At 38.1% G+C, this 18,840-nt stretch overlaps 3 protein-coding genes across 4 annotated transcripts in view; all 3 read left to right on the forward strand.

The window, feature by feature from the left end:
- Positions 1-332: 332 nt before the first annotated feature.
- Positions 333-7,237, forward strand: mlsl (malate synthase-like). 2 transcript variants are annotated; one of them, XM_041797849.1, is made up of 15 exons: positions 333-368; positions 1,037-1,165; positions 1,245-1,463; positions 2,140-2,230; positions 2,318-2,394; positions 2,823-2,933; positions 3,016-3,075; positions 3,392-3,548; positions 3,700-3,898; positions 4,063-4,141; positions 4,224-4,316; positions 4,732-4,804; positions 5,404-5,471; positions 6,097-6,221; positions 6,721-7,237. In XM_041797849.1, the coding sequence occupies exons 1-15, from the start codon at positions 363-365 to the stop codon at positions 6,890-6,892; spliced, it is 1,659 nt and encodes a 552-aa protein (XP_041653783.1). In that variant the 5' UTR covers positions 333-362; the 3' UTR covers positions 6,893-7,237. The 2 variants fall into 2 exon arrangements, with proteins under 2 accessions (XP_041653783.1, XP_041653784.1); XM_041797850.1 differs by lacking the exon at positions 333-368 and adding an exon at positions 403-497.
- A 3,490-nt stretch (positions 7,238-10,727) lies between these two features.
- The window catches only part of ebf1a (EBF transcription factor 1a), a 101,487-nt gene continuing 93,374 nt past the window's right edge, over positions 10,728-18,840 (forward strand). The window contains exon 1 of the mRNA XM_041797288.1: positions 10,728-10,799. The gene's annotated coding sequence lies outside the window, so the exon portion shown is untranslated. The remainder of the gene's footprint in view (positions 10,800-18,840) is intronic.
- il12ba (interleukin 12Ba) lies at positions 11,128-17,860 on the forward strand. The gene is made up of 9 exons (XM_041797289.1): positions 11,128-11,488; positions 13,838-13,925; positions 14,020-14,304; positions 14,444-14,546; positions 14,861-15,102; positions 15,566-15,738; positions 15,845-15,966; positions 17,320-17,366; positions 17,512-17,860. The coding sequence occupies exons 1-8, from the start codon at positions 11,414-11,416 to the stop codon at positions 17,357-17,359; spliced, it is 1,128 nt and encodes a 375-aa protein (XP_041653223.1). The 5' UTR covers positions 11,128-11,413; the 3' UTR covers positions 17,360-17,366; positions 17,512-17,860.

Genomic DNA, 18,840 nt, shown 5'->3' on the forward strand with positions numbered 1-18,840 from the left:
TTTTATCTCAGAATTCTGACTTTTTTCTCAGAATTCTGACTTTAATCTCAGAATTCTGACTTTTTTCTCACAATTGAAAAAAAAAAATTGTCTCGAAATTTTTTTTTTTCAGTGGCCCTAATACTCTTCCATACACATGCACGCCCACTACAATCTATGATAAATGAATTGTATGGAGAACAGATATGTCAGAAGTTCTGTAATGGTGTTGTAATGTTTTAAAAATGTAATGTGGTAATATCAGGACGGTAAAGGACTTTAAACTCTACTCACGGGAAAACATCTTCCTGTTCAAACAATGACAGAAAAAAAATCCAAAACCAAAGTCCACTTCTGACAAGAGAACAGGGGACTTCACCAACATGTTTGTGAGTATCAGCACATTTCCTTATAGTTTATAAAGAATGAAAGTGTATAGGTGATGAGATGACTGGAGAGTGAGGAAGCACTGGCAGAGTGATTCATGCTGAACTTTGAACTTTTCATTAGCTCTTAAAGTAAGAGTATAACTACAGACATGTCTGCACTGTGATCAGTCTAAGGAGATTTTGCCGAAGTAAAAGTGGTTGAAATATGAATCCAGGAAGATCAATGTCTAGCTGGCAAAAAATAACTAAATAGGCTGTAAGCTCAAAGAAATTTTAAGAAGCAAGATGTCACCTAAAATTTAAAGAATTAATGTGATTTTTAATGCAAACTCTCCAAACAGTGAAGTTTCGTTGTGCAAAATAGCACACCAAAACTTCCCATTGTTAATATTGACCTGAAAATAGAACAAAAATGCCAATGGGATGCAAAGTAGCTGAATTTTAAACATATATTTAAAATAGTAATTAATCATGAGTATCATCTTGAAAACAGATCATTTGAAAGTCCAGTAAATAGAAGCTTAAATCTGCAAAAATGATGTCAGGTTTGTCATCTTGGTTCTTAATTGATGTTTCAGGTTGAGGGGTGTTCATGTGAACTTCTGAAATCATGAATTGTTCCGACTCCTCAAAAGAGACTCTGATATACCATCTGCATTGATCCACAGAGCCCCCACAGCATGGAGCTGTGTCCTCCTCCTTCACATTTAGAGGAAGAGTTTAAGGCTCTCTTCACCACAGAGTGCCTCCTTTTCCTCCATGAGCTGATCTCCACATTTGACGAGGAGGTGGATCAGGTAGAAAACCTGGAAAAGTTTCTGTTTGAGCTTGGACTTGAAGACTTTAAAAACATTTCCTCCTCTGTACTCTACTCAGGTTCTGCGGTTAAGAGTTTCCAGAAAGGCTCACCTGGACCTTTCGGGTGGCCTACCAAACTTTCTAGAAACAACATCACACATCAGGAGGGACCCAGAGTGGAGGGTGCTGCCCGTCCCCCCGAGACTCCAGAGGAGACATGTGGATATTGGAGATCTGGCTCCCTGCGATACTCAGCGCTTCATTAAAGCTCTCCTGTCTCCAGCACAGGGCATACAGGTCCAAATCTCATTTAACTTTGGCCAGAAATGTGGTACAGTTAAGCTTTGTTCCATTCCTATTCAAACAGTCTGTATCATTAGCTATTATAACAATAACATCTCTGAGTTATGCTGCAGGGTAGATTTGACCCTCCCTTTTCTTTTGGTCAGTGAAGAATATTGTGTTTAGTTCTTGCTTTTTTTATTTTACCACATAAATTTAAAAATAAATTTGTCCGGTATTTTAAAAATATAGTTTGGTTCTTTAACAGGAAGTGACTGAAACATAAATAATCATCTATGTAGGATAGTGATTCTTACTGCTTCTATTCTCCTTATCAGAGTCAGTGGTAGAATATCCCATAAGAGTATTTCATTAGAGTCCACTAGGTGGCACTGTTTACACACATCTCCACTTGATAACCGCTTAATAGAAGAAGTCAGGTCTACCTTCGTGTACTGTATAAAAAGCTACAAACAGTATTATCATGTATTATTCTACAGTTTGACCAAATCTGTTTACTGCTGTTATAGTAGAAAGTCACAAATACACCCATTTGCCTCAGGTCAACCACAGTAAACTTTCTAACCAAGTCTTGAAGCTGATTTGCTACCTGGTTGTCTTTTTGATCTTAAAACTGAGTAAGAACTGAGTTTATTTGTTATATTAAAGCCATGTTTGTTTGTTTGTGCAGGTTGACTTTGATGATGGAAACTGTCCGACATACTTCAATCAGATAAAAGGCATTCATAATGTTTTAAAGGCCGTTGACAACCAGTTCCCTGGTAAGTGTCCACTTTGAATTCATACTATCACATCTTCATCACTGTCACTGTCACAGTTTTCTCATATCTCTGTCCATGTGGTGACAGATGTTCCACATATATCTCAGGCTCCGGTGCTGATGCTCCGACCCCGCGCCTGGAACATGGTGGAGCACAATATGATGGTAGGTCAGCATTTTATACACCTTTTACATTTCATAGAACTGTACCTTTAGTGGTAAATTAAATATAATGATTTAAGTTGGGGTCAATAAAAAAATGTGCAGCTTTATTTTGTTTTGGAAATATATCTGTACTATCTGGGGTGTTCCAGCATTTCTGGGCCCCAGTAGAGGTATTACATATGGCCCCTTCACCACAGCTTCAGCCAACCCTCAGTCAGATATTTCTAAAACCACGCCATTTACACAAATCATCATTAAATGATAAAGTCTGAAACCAACCCTATGTTGTTTTCATAACAAAGGTGCATAAGCTACAGTTTTTTCAGTCATTCATGTTGTGTTTTTAATGAAAATTATAATATTAAGTCATTGAAAATAGTCCAAACATTAAGAATGGATATCCCTGCTTGTCTCTGGCTGTTCATCAGGTGAAGGGAAAAGAGGTCCCTGGTCCTCTCTTTGACTTTGGACTCCTCATGTTTCATTGTGGAAAGACATTATATGAAAACAAGAGTGGACCCTTTTTCTACCTCTCCAAAGTAAAACACAATCACACTCACACTCAGAGATATATGTTTTATATGAAAAAAGTCAACATAAAGCTGTCTCTTCTTGTTCCAGGTGGAGAGCTTCATGGAGGCCCGACTGTGGAACAAGATATTTGTCTGGACACAAGAGAAGGTCTGCTGCAGAACAAGACTACTAAGAATAAAAAAAAACACAGCTTCATCTGCTTACACAACATTGTCCCTAGCTCTTATTTGACCTAAAAGAGTGAGGGACAATACTGTATCACCTAAGATCATTATGGACCTCAGCAGAGGATGAAAACTGCTGTATTTGCCAGGCTTTCAATATCTTTTAAAGATATGTCATTCTTAGGTGATAAAGTTTGTTTTAGTTGTTCAGAATAAATCCTATAATCTATCCAGTTCAGACATAAAAAGCATGTATTAAAGGGGCTAAAATGTATTTCTGTGCCTCTGTTTCTGTCTAGCTGGGCCTTCCTCTAGGCTGCATCAAGGCAACAGTGCTGATAGAAAACGTCTTAGCAGCATTCGAGATGGAGGAAATTCTCTTTGAACTTCGAGATCACTCAGCTGGACTGAACTGTGGAATCTGGGATTATTCAGCCTCCTTCGTCAACAAGTTTGGTGAGAAAATGTCTCCCTTTTAGCTGCTCTTCACATCCTTACCTAAACATTTTTTTCTATAAGTCAGTGTGCATACAGTACTGTCAAAGCTCCTCAAGTAAATGCACATCAGAATTAGTTTCAGTAATGTCTAGAAGTTTCTCTCCTCCAGGTCATCGTCACAACTTCCTGCTCCCTGACCGTAGTAAATATGTCAACATGGAGAAGCGCTTTCTGCGTAGCTACATGGACCTGTTAGTTCAAACTTGTCATCGTAGAGGAGCACTGGCTACAGGAGGCATGGCTGCCATGCTTCTGCCTCAGGACCCACTCAGCAACTCTTACCAGAGAGTCTTAGCCACCGTCACCAGGTAGAAAAATCTCTGTAAAGGTGCTCCTACTTGTTGGAGCCATCAAGTACATATCCTCCTTTACTCCAGTCTTCTCAAGCTTCTGTGTTTGTGAGCACCCTCAAAGTGACTTAGCTTAGAGTCAATGGTTAATTCTACTGTGTCACTTTCTGTTTCTTTCTCAGACTGAAGTTGCTAGAGATCAAGGCTGGAGTGGACGGTTTCATGGTGTATGACCTGAGTTTGATTGAGCCCATGCAGAAAGTAAGCACTGCACCATTATAAACCTTTTCACAGCTTTGAATAAGAATATAGACACTAATTAAGTCTTTGCCATCTCTTCCAGCTCTTCCAGCTCCACACTAAAGGGGATAACCAGCTTCACCAGCTTCGAAATGATGTCTCTGTGACTCCTGACGATCTCCTGACCATGCCCTCGGTCAGTCTTTACCTTGTTTCAGAAGATAAAGCTTAACTAAGCCACCTGACCACTTTTTATAAGCAAATGACTGATGTAAATGAGTAGTGCTGGTAATCAATTTGGACCTAAATCTTGACGTTTGAGTACAAAGGACTGGAGCTCTATTGTGTAACGAATATGTATGGGGACTACCTGCAGATTGAAACCTGGCTACTGATTTTTTCTATTGGCTGATGTAGAGGTGGGTGAATACTGTATGTGGTACCGGCTTTTGTCATCACAGAGCTCAATAGTGACTCAGAGGTGAGATTTGCCCCCAAAAAACAACCAAAAGCTTCAGCTATGAATGTGAAGTGAAAGTGGCTATAATAGCATTCTCTAATGACAGATTATCCTGAATGAAAGTTTAATTTTATGTTTGTTATTTCACCAGGGAGGAGTCACCCTCTATGGATTAAAGTACAACATTGGAGTTGGCATCCTCTTTATCAATGCATGGCTGTCAGGTTTGTACATTTACACACTCTGACTTTTTCATGTGAGGCCAGGCAGGAACAACAGGACTCCTATCTTGAAGCCAGTGGTTCTTAACTGGTAGGTTGAGACCCTAACATGGGTTGCTGACCTGTTTTCAGTGGGTTGCAAATATGCGCATGGAAATAAAGTACAAGTACAAAAGCCCTAAGACATTTTATTTCAATGTTTTCCCATTATATCTGGCAAATTTGTTGTTCTCTTAAGATTTCAACTAGTTTAGCTCCTTCTCTCAGGATAACAAAGCTGATTTTCCCTTGATAACAAAGTAATTTCTTGAGATTTCAAAAAAAAAAAGAAATAGAAATATACTGTTTGTCTTGGGAAAAAGGAGTAAAATTAAGTGTCAGCATGAATGTCTTCTCAGGGCTTCTATTTTAAAGCTCATGCTTCTTACGTCCTGTGTCTTTTTTCAAAAAATGTTTCGGTTCATCTTAGGGCCAAACTGCAACAAATTTCTTTAAAGAAACTTGAGTGGTTTGAAAATATTTTCATATTTAGTTACAGTATAAGGAGGTGGTGGTGATAAAACCGCTTGTGTAGAGTGATGGAACTTTGCTCTGTTTCACAGGTAATGGACATTTTTTCCACAGAGGCCAGGTGGAAGATTCAGCCACAGCAGAGATCTCCAGATCACAGGTGGGATTTTGTTGAAATGATCTAACTTCAACCCCCAACAAATGAGCCACAGAGAGTTCATACATTTAGCTCGATCAGACATTACAGGGCTATAAAGCAAAGTGAAGGTTAGTTTTAAATTATTTCTAGAAAGTATTTGATGGTGCACTATGTAGATTTTTTTCACTGAAATATCTAAATGAACAACCTATGTTTCTTGCACAAAATCTTTTTGCCAAATCTTCTCCACCAATGCCAAACAGCTTATTCTGCCATTGACTTGTGTTTGGTGGATTTGATGATTGAAGTCTGAAGAAATGAGACATTGGCAGTTTAACAATTTATTCATTTAACAGCCAATCAGGCACTTGATTGTCAGCACTTGGGGGTACCAGAAGCTCAAAACAAGAGTCAATAGAAACAGCAAAATAAGCTGGCATTGGCAGAGAAGGGTTGGCAAATTTGTCATGGGTGCAACCCACATACTCAGCTCTGCTGCTCATCCCGCAAATGCATATTCCTTTCAAATGTGGCACCAGTCAAGCAGATCTGTCTGCAGCAATGACCCTGGGGAACCAATAAGATGGTGGAGTAAAAAAAAAACAGATCTAAGATTAAACTGTGTGTGTGTTTGTGTGTGTTTCAGGTGTGGCAGTGGATCCGTCATCAGACAAGGCTGGAGGACGACCCCAGGGTGGTGAACAGGCAGCTGGTGACTGACCTCGTGCTCGAGGTTTTAATGGAGCTCAGAGAGATGGATCCCTCTGATAGGTGAGCTGACTCTGCACAAGCACATCTTTTGGGTCATTTGTACATCACAGGCAACAGAGGATAACCAGCTTCTAGATGATTCCTATAGATTGTTAGCTGCTCCTGTATGCAGCTATCTGGTTTTATAGTCTGTTTCTCTTGCTTACACTAAAGCTTGCTGATACATGGCTAGTAGTCTAAATGGCTCGAGCTGGAAACCAGTCTGCTTTCTATTCTAAATGCCAAGCCCCCATTTATGAATTTTTGAACCTGTATCCATGTTTTTTCTGTTTATTTGAGACAAAAGGACAGTTGATAAAGTAGAAGTTGGGTAGAGATTAGGGGATGACATTTGGGAAAGGAACCAAAAGTTGGAACGCACCCAGGCTGCCCTCTTGGAGGATTATAGCCTCTCACTTTCTCACTTATAAATCTTCTTTTTTGGTTATTTTTATTGTATCAGTGATAGATGAATGATAAAGGTTATTTCTGCTCTTCTCCTTCTTTTTTATTACTTCAGGTCAAAACAAAGACTAAACACAGCAGCAGACATGTTCCTGGAGGTTGTCCTAAAGAGAGACTTCCCAGAATTCATCACCTCCTACTTGAATCAGGACCACACTTTTCTCAGCTCTCAAGACTGCAGACTTGTGGAGGCTGTGGACACAGATGTTCCCCGACACAAACTATGAAAATACTCAGCTCTGAGATCTCCACATTATTACAGAGAGCACATTAATAAATGATAGTGATATCCTGAGTAGTCATGCATTCATACATACATCCACTGAGTGGTGCTGTGGGAGTGTCTAACTTCATGTAAGTCAAGCAGAATTTCACAATGAAAGCTCCCAGGGCAGATACAGACATTGTGGCTGGTTATTTGATAACATTTCTAAAGTAAGGCAGGTTGTATGATCTTGTTCAGGTTGTTTGTGATCCATCTTAGGATTTGTTTATACTACTGTGTCGAGTCTATGACATCCCTTAAACCTAAAACTTATCATGCAATAAAAAACATCAGATTCCAGTGCAAAGTATTTTTCTGTTTTTGTTTCACATTTATTCAACCAGAGCTGTACAAATAAGATTTCTATTAAATGGATACACTGACCAAAGGTGGGAGCAACATAGTTTTAGAAATTAATCAAACTTTCGGTCAAATGGGTGATTAGTTGGTTGGCTGGTTGGTTGGCTGGTTTGCTGGTTGGTGTTTGGTTGGTTGATTAGACGGTTGGTTGGTTGGCTAGATGGTTGGTTGTTTGGTTGGCTGGATGGTTGGTTGGTTGGTTGGTTGGTTGGTTGGTTGGTTGGTTGGTTGGTTGGTTGGCTGATAGACTGGTTGGCTGATTGGATGGCTAGTTGGTTGGCTGGCTGGCTGTTAGACTGGATGGCAGACTGGTTGGTTGGCTGCTTGGCTGGTTGGTTGGATGTCTTGTTGGTTGGTTGGTTGATTGGTTGGCTGGTAGTTTTTTCTCTGGCAGGCTTAGTCTCAACAGAAAAGTCAGGAACTTTCTAACATTCATATTTGAAGAGGCTCACCTTAAATATCGGATTTGTCACCCTTAAGTGCACCACCACTGTTTGGTGCATGGATATAATTATTTAGATATACATACAAAGATCTCAAAATGTATAGATGCGTTTTCAAGAATTTACACAGATCTGCAAACATGACAAGCAGATTGTAAATGTATACAGTATATCTGAATCTTCTCTAAACTTGAACAACTCGACACCAACACATGTGGCCTTAGTGGTCAGACGTGCACATTACACAGACAGTGTTATTTAATATGATTAACTACTTAAAATAACTGTAGGTATTGTTGTAAATCTATAAAATAGTTGCTTAACTTGAATAAATACACCTAATGCAGCCAAAATGTAGAGGATTGTTGATATGACACCAAACAGAACAAGACAATGGTTTCTGGGCCAACTCTGATCCAAAATCACAGGATCCTGATCCCAGCAGGTTGTTGGATTTAAGTTGGATTATGGGAGGGCCATAAAACTTCCTGGGAAGTAATATAAATTCTACTTTAGTCATTTTTTTATCAAGGATTTTGCTCTTGTATTGCTTCCTGTGGACAAAGTATTTTGCATTCCATGTTATGGAAAACTTAAAAGGTATATATGTGGATAGTCTGTATATTAATTTAGCCAGGGTTTTCTTTGAAAAACAAAACATAAGAAATGAAAGAATAATAGGACAAAGGTAATATGGATAACCTGACCCCTTAAAAAAGGTAATTTGCTGATTGGGATATATTTAGTCAAGGTAGAACTTTTGAATAACAGTGAACAGGAGACTAAACTAGAATATTTGAGTACACCTGAAACATACACACTAACAATTACATTAAGTGACCAGACACTGGTTTTCATTAACCACTATGTGTCATATAATCTTTACAGATTATAAACCACTGTCAATAATGGAAGTTGTTTTTCTAACACAAGGGACAAACTACTTCCAGTGCTCAGTAGAGACAAATCCATTCAGAGGATTCTTTTTGTATAAAAGTGCACTAAAAAAAACTTATATCATTCACAGAAAACTTTACTTATTGAATCCACTAAACTTCCACCTCGACCCACTGCTCTCTGCTCAGAGATACAGAGCACTTTGGAGCAGGAGGGCTTGCTTTGTTAGGAAATTAATTCTAGCTGCCCTGAAAAAGGGCCTTGTTGCCGAACAGGTTAGTTTAAACAATGGTATTGTCTTTTGTCTCTTGATTTGCTAATCAGATGGATTCAGTGCTTTGAGAAGGTATTTCCCCTTTTGGTCAATGGAGTCTAAATTTAAGTCTTTCCTTTTCAGGGTTATATGTGAAACTGTGAATTATTTCCCCAAGGGTGAGAAAAACCTTTAGTAGATTATGATGAGCTAATCATCAACGTGACAGTAGTTCTGTGTTGGTCAACCACATGTTTACAATACTGTTGTAAAAGGGGGAAAAAAAGAGTGAAACTAACCCTGTTGAGTTCATGCTCTGTTTGACTTGTGAACAAACCAGTACAGGTCATGAAACTGAGACTGAAGGTTTTACTGAAGGTGCTTCATGATTATGATACTGCATGACATCATATACAGCAGCGTTTTATTCTGCTGTATGCCTTTGCAGTTAGCCAGAAGAAATAATTCTGGCTGTTGATGCAGTGGCAAGGGATTAAGGATCAGAAACCTCAGGTAAATTCATATATCCTCAAATGGCATTATTGCCATTAATCTGCTATTTCAATTATGCTACTACAATTCCTGTTAAGTCTCTGTAGTAGCTTTGGACTGGGGCTGGCATTGTGTATTTAATTAGGGCCCTCTGCCGCCCTCTGCTGGAGCTTCTGCAGACCTGCACTCCATGTTGTGTTGATATAGCCTATGAGGTTTTGCTTGATTGCCAACATTAAAATAAGTTTGTTTTGATGGTAATGGTGCTGTTTAGGCATTGAGAACTTAGTTTATAATCAGGAAGAGTTATCTGGCTCATAGCTTCATCACAAATCACCTTGGTGTGACTCACTAAAACCATATACACTTACAGTAAACTATTTTTGTTTCTTTTTTTCTAGAGTCTATCATAACTACAGTGGCGCCTGTTAGATTTCGAAAATGATTTATCAAAATCAAAAGGTTTTTGATGAAAAAAAGTGTATGCCTGATTTATTAGACAATGAGAGAACACAACCGCTACAAGAATAAGTTATTCACTCAAGATGAAAATGTCCCCTTAAAAGAACCTCTGATGTGCACCATTTTTTATTTCCATTTGCTATTTCATCCAGAATATTATTTTTTGCTTTCGAGTCCTGACTCTCCTCTCTGACCTGGTTGGCTTTATACTTCTCTTATTGTCTAAATAGTTTCACTTTGTAGGTGTGTTTTTCAGTGACAGTATCATGATAACTTCAGACTGTCAAACCTGTTTTATAGATGACAGAGTACATGGCATGCAGATTAAATCACCTTTGTGTCATTTTCCCAAATTTAATTGTTGCTTTTTGTTCATCAACAAGGGACGCAAGGAAATGGATGAGAAGCTAACAATGAGAGAACAAAACAATGGTCAAGTTAAAAATAAACAGTTTTTGACTATGTTATTCAAAACAAGTGACCATAATGATGTCATATCATGTCTCCATTGTCTCTGCCTTTTACTCAAACTGATTGTCATAACACAATGAGGTGCTCTGGGTTTGATTAATTAAAAACAGTAACATTGTGTCGTAATTCTGATTGTTATTATTTCTATAGAGCTCAGCATTTCTGCAGTGACTAAAAAAAATAAAAATTAAAAATTAAATACCAAAGGAGGTGTTTTGACATTTTTACACACAAGATCTAGTCCAGATTTCTTAGCTTTAAAAGACGTTTCTTCACTTTATTCCGTAAACAAACTAGTTCGATACAGAAGAATGCCATTTTCCGTTTTTGTTAGAAGTTATCTATTCTCATTTACACTAAATGTATTAGAAATACTCTTTTACTCTGAAGGATTATGGCCGGAAGATTGATTACTGACGCTCGTGTGCACCTGTGCGTGAGCGACTAAGCTAACTGTTCATGGGATAACAACGAAAAACTTTGGGCGAAAGGTAAAGGTCTGCTAGAAAATAAGATATAATCGCTATTTTTTCCCTTCCTAATATTTAAATTTAGCCTACCTCAAATTAACCTAACTTTTGTCTTGTTAAATCTTCCAACTTTGTTTTGTTTACATGCTGGTTTCGGACATGTAGCTGGGCAGGCGGTAGTAGTAGGATTTGCCTCTGTTATGCGTTGGAAAATGAACATTTTAAGCTACTTTTTAAACAACGTTGTTAAACTGCCTATAATAGGGCAGTTTACTGAGGCTCTGTGAGCATGGCATCTTACATAGGTCACTTTGGTCCCTACTGTAGATGCCATCGCGACAAGAAGGCGCTGACCAAAGGGAAAATGAAAAAAAAAGGGAATGTGCCAACCTGGAGGTAAACCAACAGGTGCTGCTCATCTAACAAATCAAACTGACCCTTCCCGGTGCAACAGATGTCTGCAGAAGGGTCAGTGCGGTTTAAGGGTCGCAAAGATACAGGTTTGGTGCAGTGAAAAGCGTTATGTCAGTGCGTAAAAGCAGAGTAAATCCTGTCCACATGTTGCCCGCACGGCTGGCTGGAAAGCGAAGTTCCTCTGGACTTTTTCTTTTCGTGGCGACGTAGGGGAAATAGAAATGTCAGCCTGTCAGCCACATAAAACGCTCTCACAACGCAAAGAATCGTCATTCATTGTGGACACTGATGCCAAGGTAAGATGAACATATCACTGATAGATGCTTGTTTACCTTTGTGGTTGAGTAATTGTGATTGGCAGGCTATTGTAATTCAATGAATGGACAAACTATGTATTTTCGATGTGTAAGTGAAATATAATGACCTAAGTGGTATCAAAATATATCTGAAGGCTTATTTATTTATTTTTGGATGAAATTATATTTCTCAATGTAAACAGCTTACGTTTACATTACAGCTACTGTTTCTGAGTGACTTTCCTGTAGGGTAGTTTGTTAGAAATGTGCCTTTGTTGTAGCAATATTAATATAAATCAGTGTCTTTAAATGTTTAATCTTAATTAGCTGGGCTTATTAATTTTTGTAATATACTTTAGATGTACTGAGATTTGTACTAAATCTCTAAATCATGTTTTTCTTAATTTAGTATAGTCTGATTCACTGTTATGCTTTTTGTATTATTAACTCATACTTCAGTAACTGAGTTGCAGAAATAAATGGTGATTTTGTATTGATATATTTTTATAGTGATGCATGATATCTGATATGCCAATAGTTCTAAACTCATTCTAGTCAGTACCAGGCAGTATCAATACTTGTATTAACTCTTTGTTTATTGTAAAGAACTCCAAGTCTCATCAACTAGAACTGAGCTGTTCCTCGTAACATGAGAGTCTAGTTATTTCAGAAACTGTAAAAAACAACACAAACCACTTGATTCTGCCATAAATGACTGATGTATTTTTCAAATATGGGCACTCAGTACTCTAATGAAAAACTCAGTCATTTCTTTTAATATTCATTATGTTCAAATGTATTTTTAACCATGAGCATAAAACCAAACTGTACAAAACATATTATTTCAATTGCAAAAGTTTTAAATTAGATCTAGTTATGACCTATTTTTTCTGGACTTAGAACAAAGTTTTAAACTGCAAGGAATGAGGATAAAAACCTGTTAGAATTACTAATTTTTCCTTCCTAATATTTGATGTTATGCTACCTCAAATTAACTAATTTTGATTATGAAAAAGAAATAAACTCAACTAGTAATGATAATAATAGCTTAATTTGTATAAAACTTTTTAAAAAGGGGTTTACAAAGAGCTTTGACACATACAGAAGCAAATAGAGGAACAAAGTAACACAACCCAATAAAAGACAAAGATAACAAAACAATGAAATCAACAACAACAGCAGAATCCAAACAGTTCGAGAACTTGAACAAAAAAATGAACAAGATAATAACCACGTCTTCAAAAGACTTCAAGACCCAGACGTCATGAGAATACATGCAAACTAAGACATCACAGGACATCATTAGAGCACAGACATAATAAGATACTCTGCAGCTAAGGTTTCACAGACATTATCAGAATGCAGATATCACATTGACATTGTAGGTACCGTAAAAATGATTGGAATCCAGGCAACACAGGAACCCGGCTGCACAGGGTGAGACTGAGAGGATCAAAATTAAGAAGATGTGAGAAATTAAAAGAGGAACAAAGATAAATAAAATCAAAACGAGATCAAAGCAATGCAAGGCAATAAATCAAGATAAAATAGGTCTATAGATGTAAATGTAGTAAAAATAATAAATATAACAGCAGAGCTACAGAGAAGAAAAACAATAAGAGATAGAAGCATTAGGAGAGGACGACAGTGACAATTAAAAAACAGCCAAAAATGCAATGAAATAAATTGAGATTAACATGGAATATAAGCAAATGAAATATACTTTAAAAATCTGGAAGACAGACAATAAAAGCCAAATAAGAAGCAAGTCTGTAAAAATGAGTTTTAAGCAGTGATTTAAAAGATGTTGCTTTATTCTGCCCACCTTATCTCATCAGGCCGGTCATTCCAAAGTCGAGGGGGCCTGATTGAAAATGCTCGATCCCCTTTGGTTTTAAATCTCGACTTTGGAACAACCAGGAGGCCCCAACCAGAGGATGCAAGGCTGCAGACAGGCTCGGACCCATAAGTGCTTTGAAAGTAATTCGTGAAATCATAAAATAAATTTTAAATCTAACAGGGAGCCAATAGGGACATTAAAATTGAGGTGATGTGATGTCGTCTGTTAAAACTGACATTAGTCTGTTGGTTCTTCTTAAAACTCCAAATTGGCAAAAATCTTCATCTGCTGTTACTGATAATTAACTCTTTATCTGCCAGTATTGGTGTCAGGCCAAAATACTATTGTGAGGCCCAAATATTTTTTGTCTTAATTGAGAATTGATGCTCAGGTGTGTGTTTGTCATTGCTGATTATTTTCATTAATTTCTGCTTTGCTTTCTTTCATCTTTCTTGTGATGTCTTCTGGCTTCACTACCTCACTTTCTCTATTCTCTCTTTGTCGTCCAGATGAAGTTATTCATTTTAAGCGTTGTCTGTGCATTTATACAAATCGGTCAACAAAACTCTTCAAGCCAATGGACTCTGCTGCCTAACAGTAAGTTTTATTTCTGTTGAAGACAAATTGTATTATTTTACTCTTTTCAAGTTAAAAAGATTTATCCTTTCTCTAATCTTTTGTCTCCTGTTAGTTCTGGTGGTGGAGGTGGATGGCACGAAGGGCTGGCTGCCTCTGAGCTGCCTGCAGCCCGAGGAGCTAAAGAGTCGAGGCAACGAGAGTCTGGGTATTTTTTGGATGAAGGATGGCAAGAGGGAAGCACAGACAGGAAACACCTATCAGGTGTGGCTGCAGGAAAGCTTAGGAGGGGGCAGCTACACCTGTTACAGTCAGGATGGATCACTCCTCAATCACACCGAGGTCTTGATCCAAGAGCAGGAAACTATGAGGAGGAAGATTCTTGTTAAAACTGACCACGGTAAGTCACATTTAAATGATGCAGCTGTTTGCAGCAGCTTAAACTGGGAACATTTAAAGTTCTTTCAAATTACAATTTGTCCCATATCTAATCTTTGTTTTCATTTCTGTAATGTTTATGTGCTTTTTGTCCTTAACAGATTATCTAAAGTGCTCTGCACAAAATTACAATGGAGAGTTTCACTGTTCCTGGACCTGGGACAGCAGTCGTGCCAGCAAAGTAGCTTTTATCAAAGCTCAGCGGTAAGCTCACCAACTTCTGTTTCTGTTAGCTTTCTAGTAAATCATGTCAGGGCTGACACTAAACAATTAGCCATGAATGCCAACATTACATAGTACTCTGTGGGATCAAGATCTTGTTGTTCGATCAGATTTATGTGCAAAGAATACAGCCTTAATTAAGCTGATTGAATTAAATATGTCGTTATGCAGTGTTTTAATGTATATATCTTATCAATCAGTGAGAGGGGATTCTAGCTTGTTAATATGATATAAATCAAAGCCAAAACTACTGAACTAGTGATGCACTTGAATTCATGTTCTACTATTTTCTGCAGTGCCTCTGATGATGACAAGATCCAGTGCTCTATGGACGCCAGCAGTCAGCATTGGAACTGCTCCTCTAACCAGAGCATGCTCAGCTGTTCAGTGGACAACAGCGGGAACAGCATCACATGTGTGGATGAGCAGCACTGCCCCTATGCTGAGGAGAGCAAGCAGATCCACATCACTGTCTATGTGAAGAGCGAGTACTTCCTGGTGGAGAATTACTCCAAGCGCTTTTACCTGTCAGAGATCGGTGAGACAACACTCAGTAAATTTACATGCAATTAGAAAAAGTCAAATTATTTTGTTAGTCTGACTAAAAATAGACTTTCAGACTGCCTGCATGTCCACCGCGTCTCACCTGGCTGATATGTGCACCCTATGTGTCAGGATTTTAGCGAATAGAAGGCTTGCCTGTTTTTATGAAGAGCCTCATGGCTCTCTTGGCCAAAGTAGACAAGAACATTTTAAAGAAAGTAATACTATGTCACAGGCATGATACACAATGTATAGTTACTCTTCCAGTTTGTGCTTGCTTGGCATTTCTGTGGAGAAACTCACCTTGTTTGTACTTAATGTTTTTATTGTGAGTGCTCCCCGTGTGCCGTCACACAGCAACCAGATTGAAATAGGTGCGACGAGTTAATCTCCTTCTACCTCTTTGTTTCTGATGCCTTTGTTTTCATGTACTAAATTTTTTTTCTCACCCTCTAAAGTGAAACCTGACAAGGTGCAGATCAACAGAGTGAACACGACCCTGATAGAGTGGAGTTACCCAAGCTCCTGGAACAGTCCCTACTCTTACTTCCCCCTCACTTTTCAGGTTGCACAGTTCAAGAGGGAATGTAAGAGGTGTGTTAACCCGTGCACTGACTCAAAACCCTCTAAGGTAAGAGGAATCCACTGACAGGAAATCCCATTAAAATGTACACAAAAATTTTAAGGAGTAATTCTGAAAAACGGCATTGTTGTAATGTCTATATCTCTATTTCCAGACCCTGACAGTCTACTCTACAGGAATTTGTCAGTTTGAAGTTAAGCACAGGTCAAAAGCCGTCTGTGTCAGAGCCAAGGATGCTCTCTGTAACTCACAGTGGAGCGAGTGGAGTCACCTGAGGTCAGTGCCTCCAGCTGGTACAAAGATTAGAGATTAACCCTTATTTATTAACCTTGGATATTTACCAGTGGACCTCACTTATTCCAAATAAAAGCAGAGAGTTTCTACTGGCTTGAATATAGACATTGGGCATTTGAATCTCACTATCATCATTGCTTTATGTTAGGCCTCCACCATATGAAAAAATCTGATGGCCTTCAATAATGTAAATTAAGACAATGACATATGTTAAGAAATAATTTCTATTACCTTTAGCGTTATCTTTATGGCATGCATCTCATGAATCCAATAAAAATCAAGCATTTTTACCTCTGCCAAGGAGGTTATATGATCGGCAGGGTTTGTTAGTTTGTTAGTTTGTTCTGGACGGATTTTGATGACATTTTCAGGAATGTCAGAAATGGCATAAGGAAGAACTGATTAGATTTTGGGAGTGATCTGGATCACCGTCTGGATCCAGGAATTTTTTAAAGAATTTGTTACTATTGGGAAATAGGGCTAATGGCGGAGGTCTGCGCTCTTCCAGTGCTTTTCTAGTTACAACTGAATTAGTTGAAGCAGTTACTGTGGGAGTTACTAATACCTTACTTCAGTTCATCTGACAGCATGAGGATGGTGTCAGATGAATATAAATTGTAAACATGCTGAATAAGAATGCATTGCTCATTTGCATTAATTATTTTTGTATTTATATAAATATATCCAGACTTAAACAGTATATTTATTGCAAAGACTTCATATTGTGATAATGATGAATTGTAAATAATTGTGCAGCCCTGATATGTAGGTTTGTATTTCACTGTAGTTTGTTTTTGGAGGTCTTAAACTGTGAAAAATTAATAAAACTGCAGCTGCTTGAGGGATGACTATTATGCAGAATTTAATGCATCATTCATATCCAGAAGAAGATGTGGAGAGTTTTTCTGCAGAAATGAATGCTTTTTTCTGTGTATATGTTACTGATTACATCAGACTAATAAAATGCTTTACTTTGTCAACTTTCCAATAACATGGGGTGCAGATAGCCTAGCGATTATGTCTGTGTGTCCCATGTTTATAGGCTGTTGTTCTCAAAGTGAGCTGCCTGGGTTGAACTCAGCCTGTGGCTCCTTTCCCCATGTCACCCCCCAGTTTCTGGATTGATTCACTGACCTATAATGGAGTAGATAACATAAAAGCCCAAAATATATAATAAAAAATGTATGAAACATCAAGTTGTATCTGCGAGCATGACATAACTTGGAAAATGTTTGTACTTCCTTCTGCATCTTTGTGGTTTTTCTGTCTTTCTTGGAGTATATTTTGAACATGAAAGGTGTTTCAAACTTATGTTCTTATTTTTTCCAATTACAGATTAAAGAAAAGCAAGAGGAACAAAAAGAACAAACACTGACTTGAAGGTGAATGAACTGAAGCTTGTTTAGCACTTATTCTAAATGCTTCTTCTCTACACCCATTAACTCTACATTCACACACTAATGGTGAAGGCTGCTTTGTAATAACTATTAACTAATCCCATTCATATGCATTCATACACATTCAAAGGCCACTGATGCAGGAGCGGGAACAATTTTGGTTAAGGATCTTACCAAAGGACACATCCACATGTGACTGCAGGAGCTGGGGATCAAACCCATGACCCTGGAGTTCACAGACAGCCGACTACCTACAGGGCCTCTGGGCCACATTTTCTTTAATCTGATAAATGTGTAAAAGAAGCATGAGAATCCTAACAAAGGCTTCTGTTTGTTTATTTGCTTTTATTTATTTTTTTCAAGTTTTTATTATGTGACCATTCTTTGTCATTAACAACAAAAAATCAATAAATCTGTCTTATATCCTAATATGTGATAAGTGAATATTTATGTTTCCCTTTTTCAATAAACTGTTTCATCCATCATTACATGGTACAGGTTTTTTAATCAAAAGAGAATACAGTTAAGGTGTCTCCTGAGGCGTCTGTAGAATTTTGTGCAAATTTTACTTGTCTTCTTTAAAATCCCACATCTCTTATCCCCTCACCTTGACCTCGTTTTTAGAGAACAGAAACCTCAATAATGGTTTGCTTTCAACCTCTGAACAACAGGCTTGAATATCCGCTGCTTCTGTTTTCCTCCCTGAACAGTCAGGTGAGAGAGTAGCTTTTGCTGGAAATTCTGGTCCACACAAAAGCAATAAATAACTGTGCTTTAGCCTTGAAGTGTCTGTTCTCTAGATGATAATGCTTGTACTATAGTACTGCATTTCCTCTTTGACATAAGATGTGGTTTCTGTGTGTCATGTCCTCACATGCTTTGTCCTCCCAATGCAATTTTGGATTCTTCAGATGCTCTGTTAAATAGCAGGAGTTTGTTTTTCAAACACATAATGGAAAATTTAAAGGCAGTAGAAGACATTTGGCAATGGATCTCACAAAATCAGCTCATTGCTGTCCCTTTAAAGTTATTATTACAGTGCCTTTAAAAGGTATTTACACCCTTGGATGTTAATTAAATGAAAATGTATTATGTAAAATAAATGACTGCATAAATATTCACCCCCCTTTGAGTCAGTGTTAAGGACGGCTCTTTTTCAAGCCCAGTCTCAAATTCTCAATTGTACCGAGGCCTGGGCTTTGAATCGGCCGCTCCAGAACAGTCACTTTGTTGTCTCTCAACCATTTCTGTGTAGCTTTCGCTGTATGCTTTGGGTCATTGTCTTGCTGGAAAATGAATTTTATTTCAAGCTATATTTCTCTTGCAGGTTGAATAAGACTGCCAGGATTTTCCTGTACTTTGCTGCATTCATTTTACCCTCTACAAGCCTTCCAGGGAGGGCTGCTGAGAGGCTTGTGGTGATGTGCAGTATGTCGTGTCTGCTAAACATAGCCTTTTT

The sequence above is a fragment of the Cheilinus undulatus genome, linkage group 10, assembly GCF_018320785.1.
Source record: "Cheilinus undulatus linkage group 10, ASM1832078v1, whole genome shotgun sequence".
NCBI lineage: Eukaryota > Metazoa > Chordata > Actinopteri > Labriformes > Labridae > Cheilinus > Cheilinus undulatus.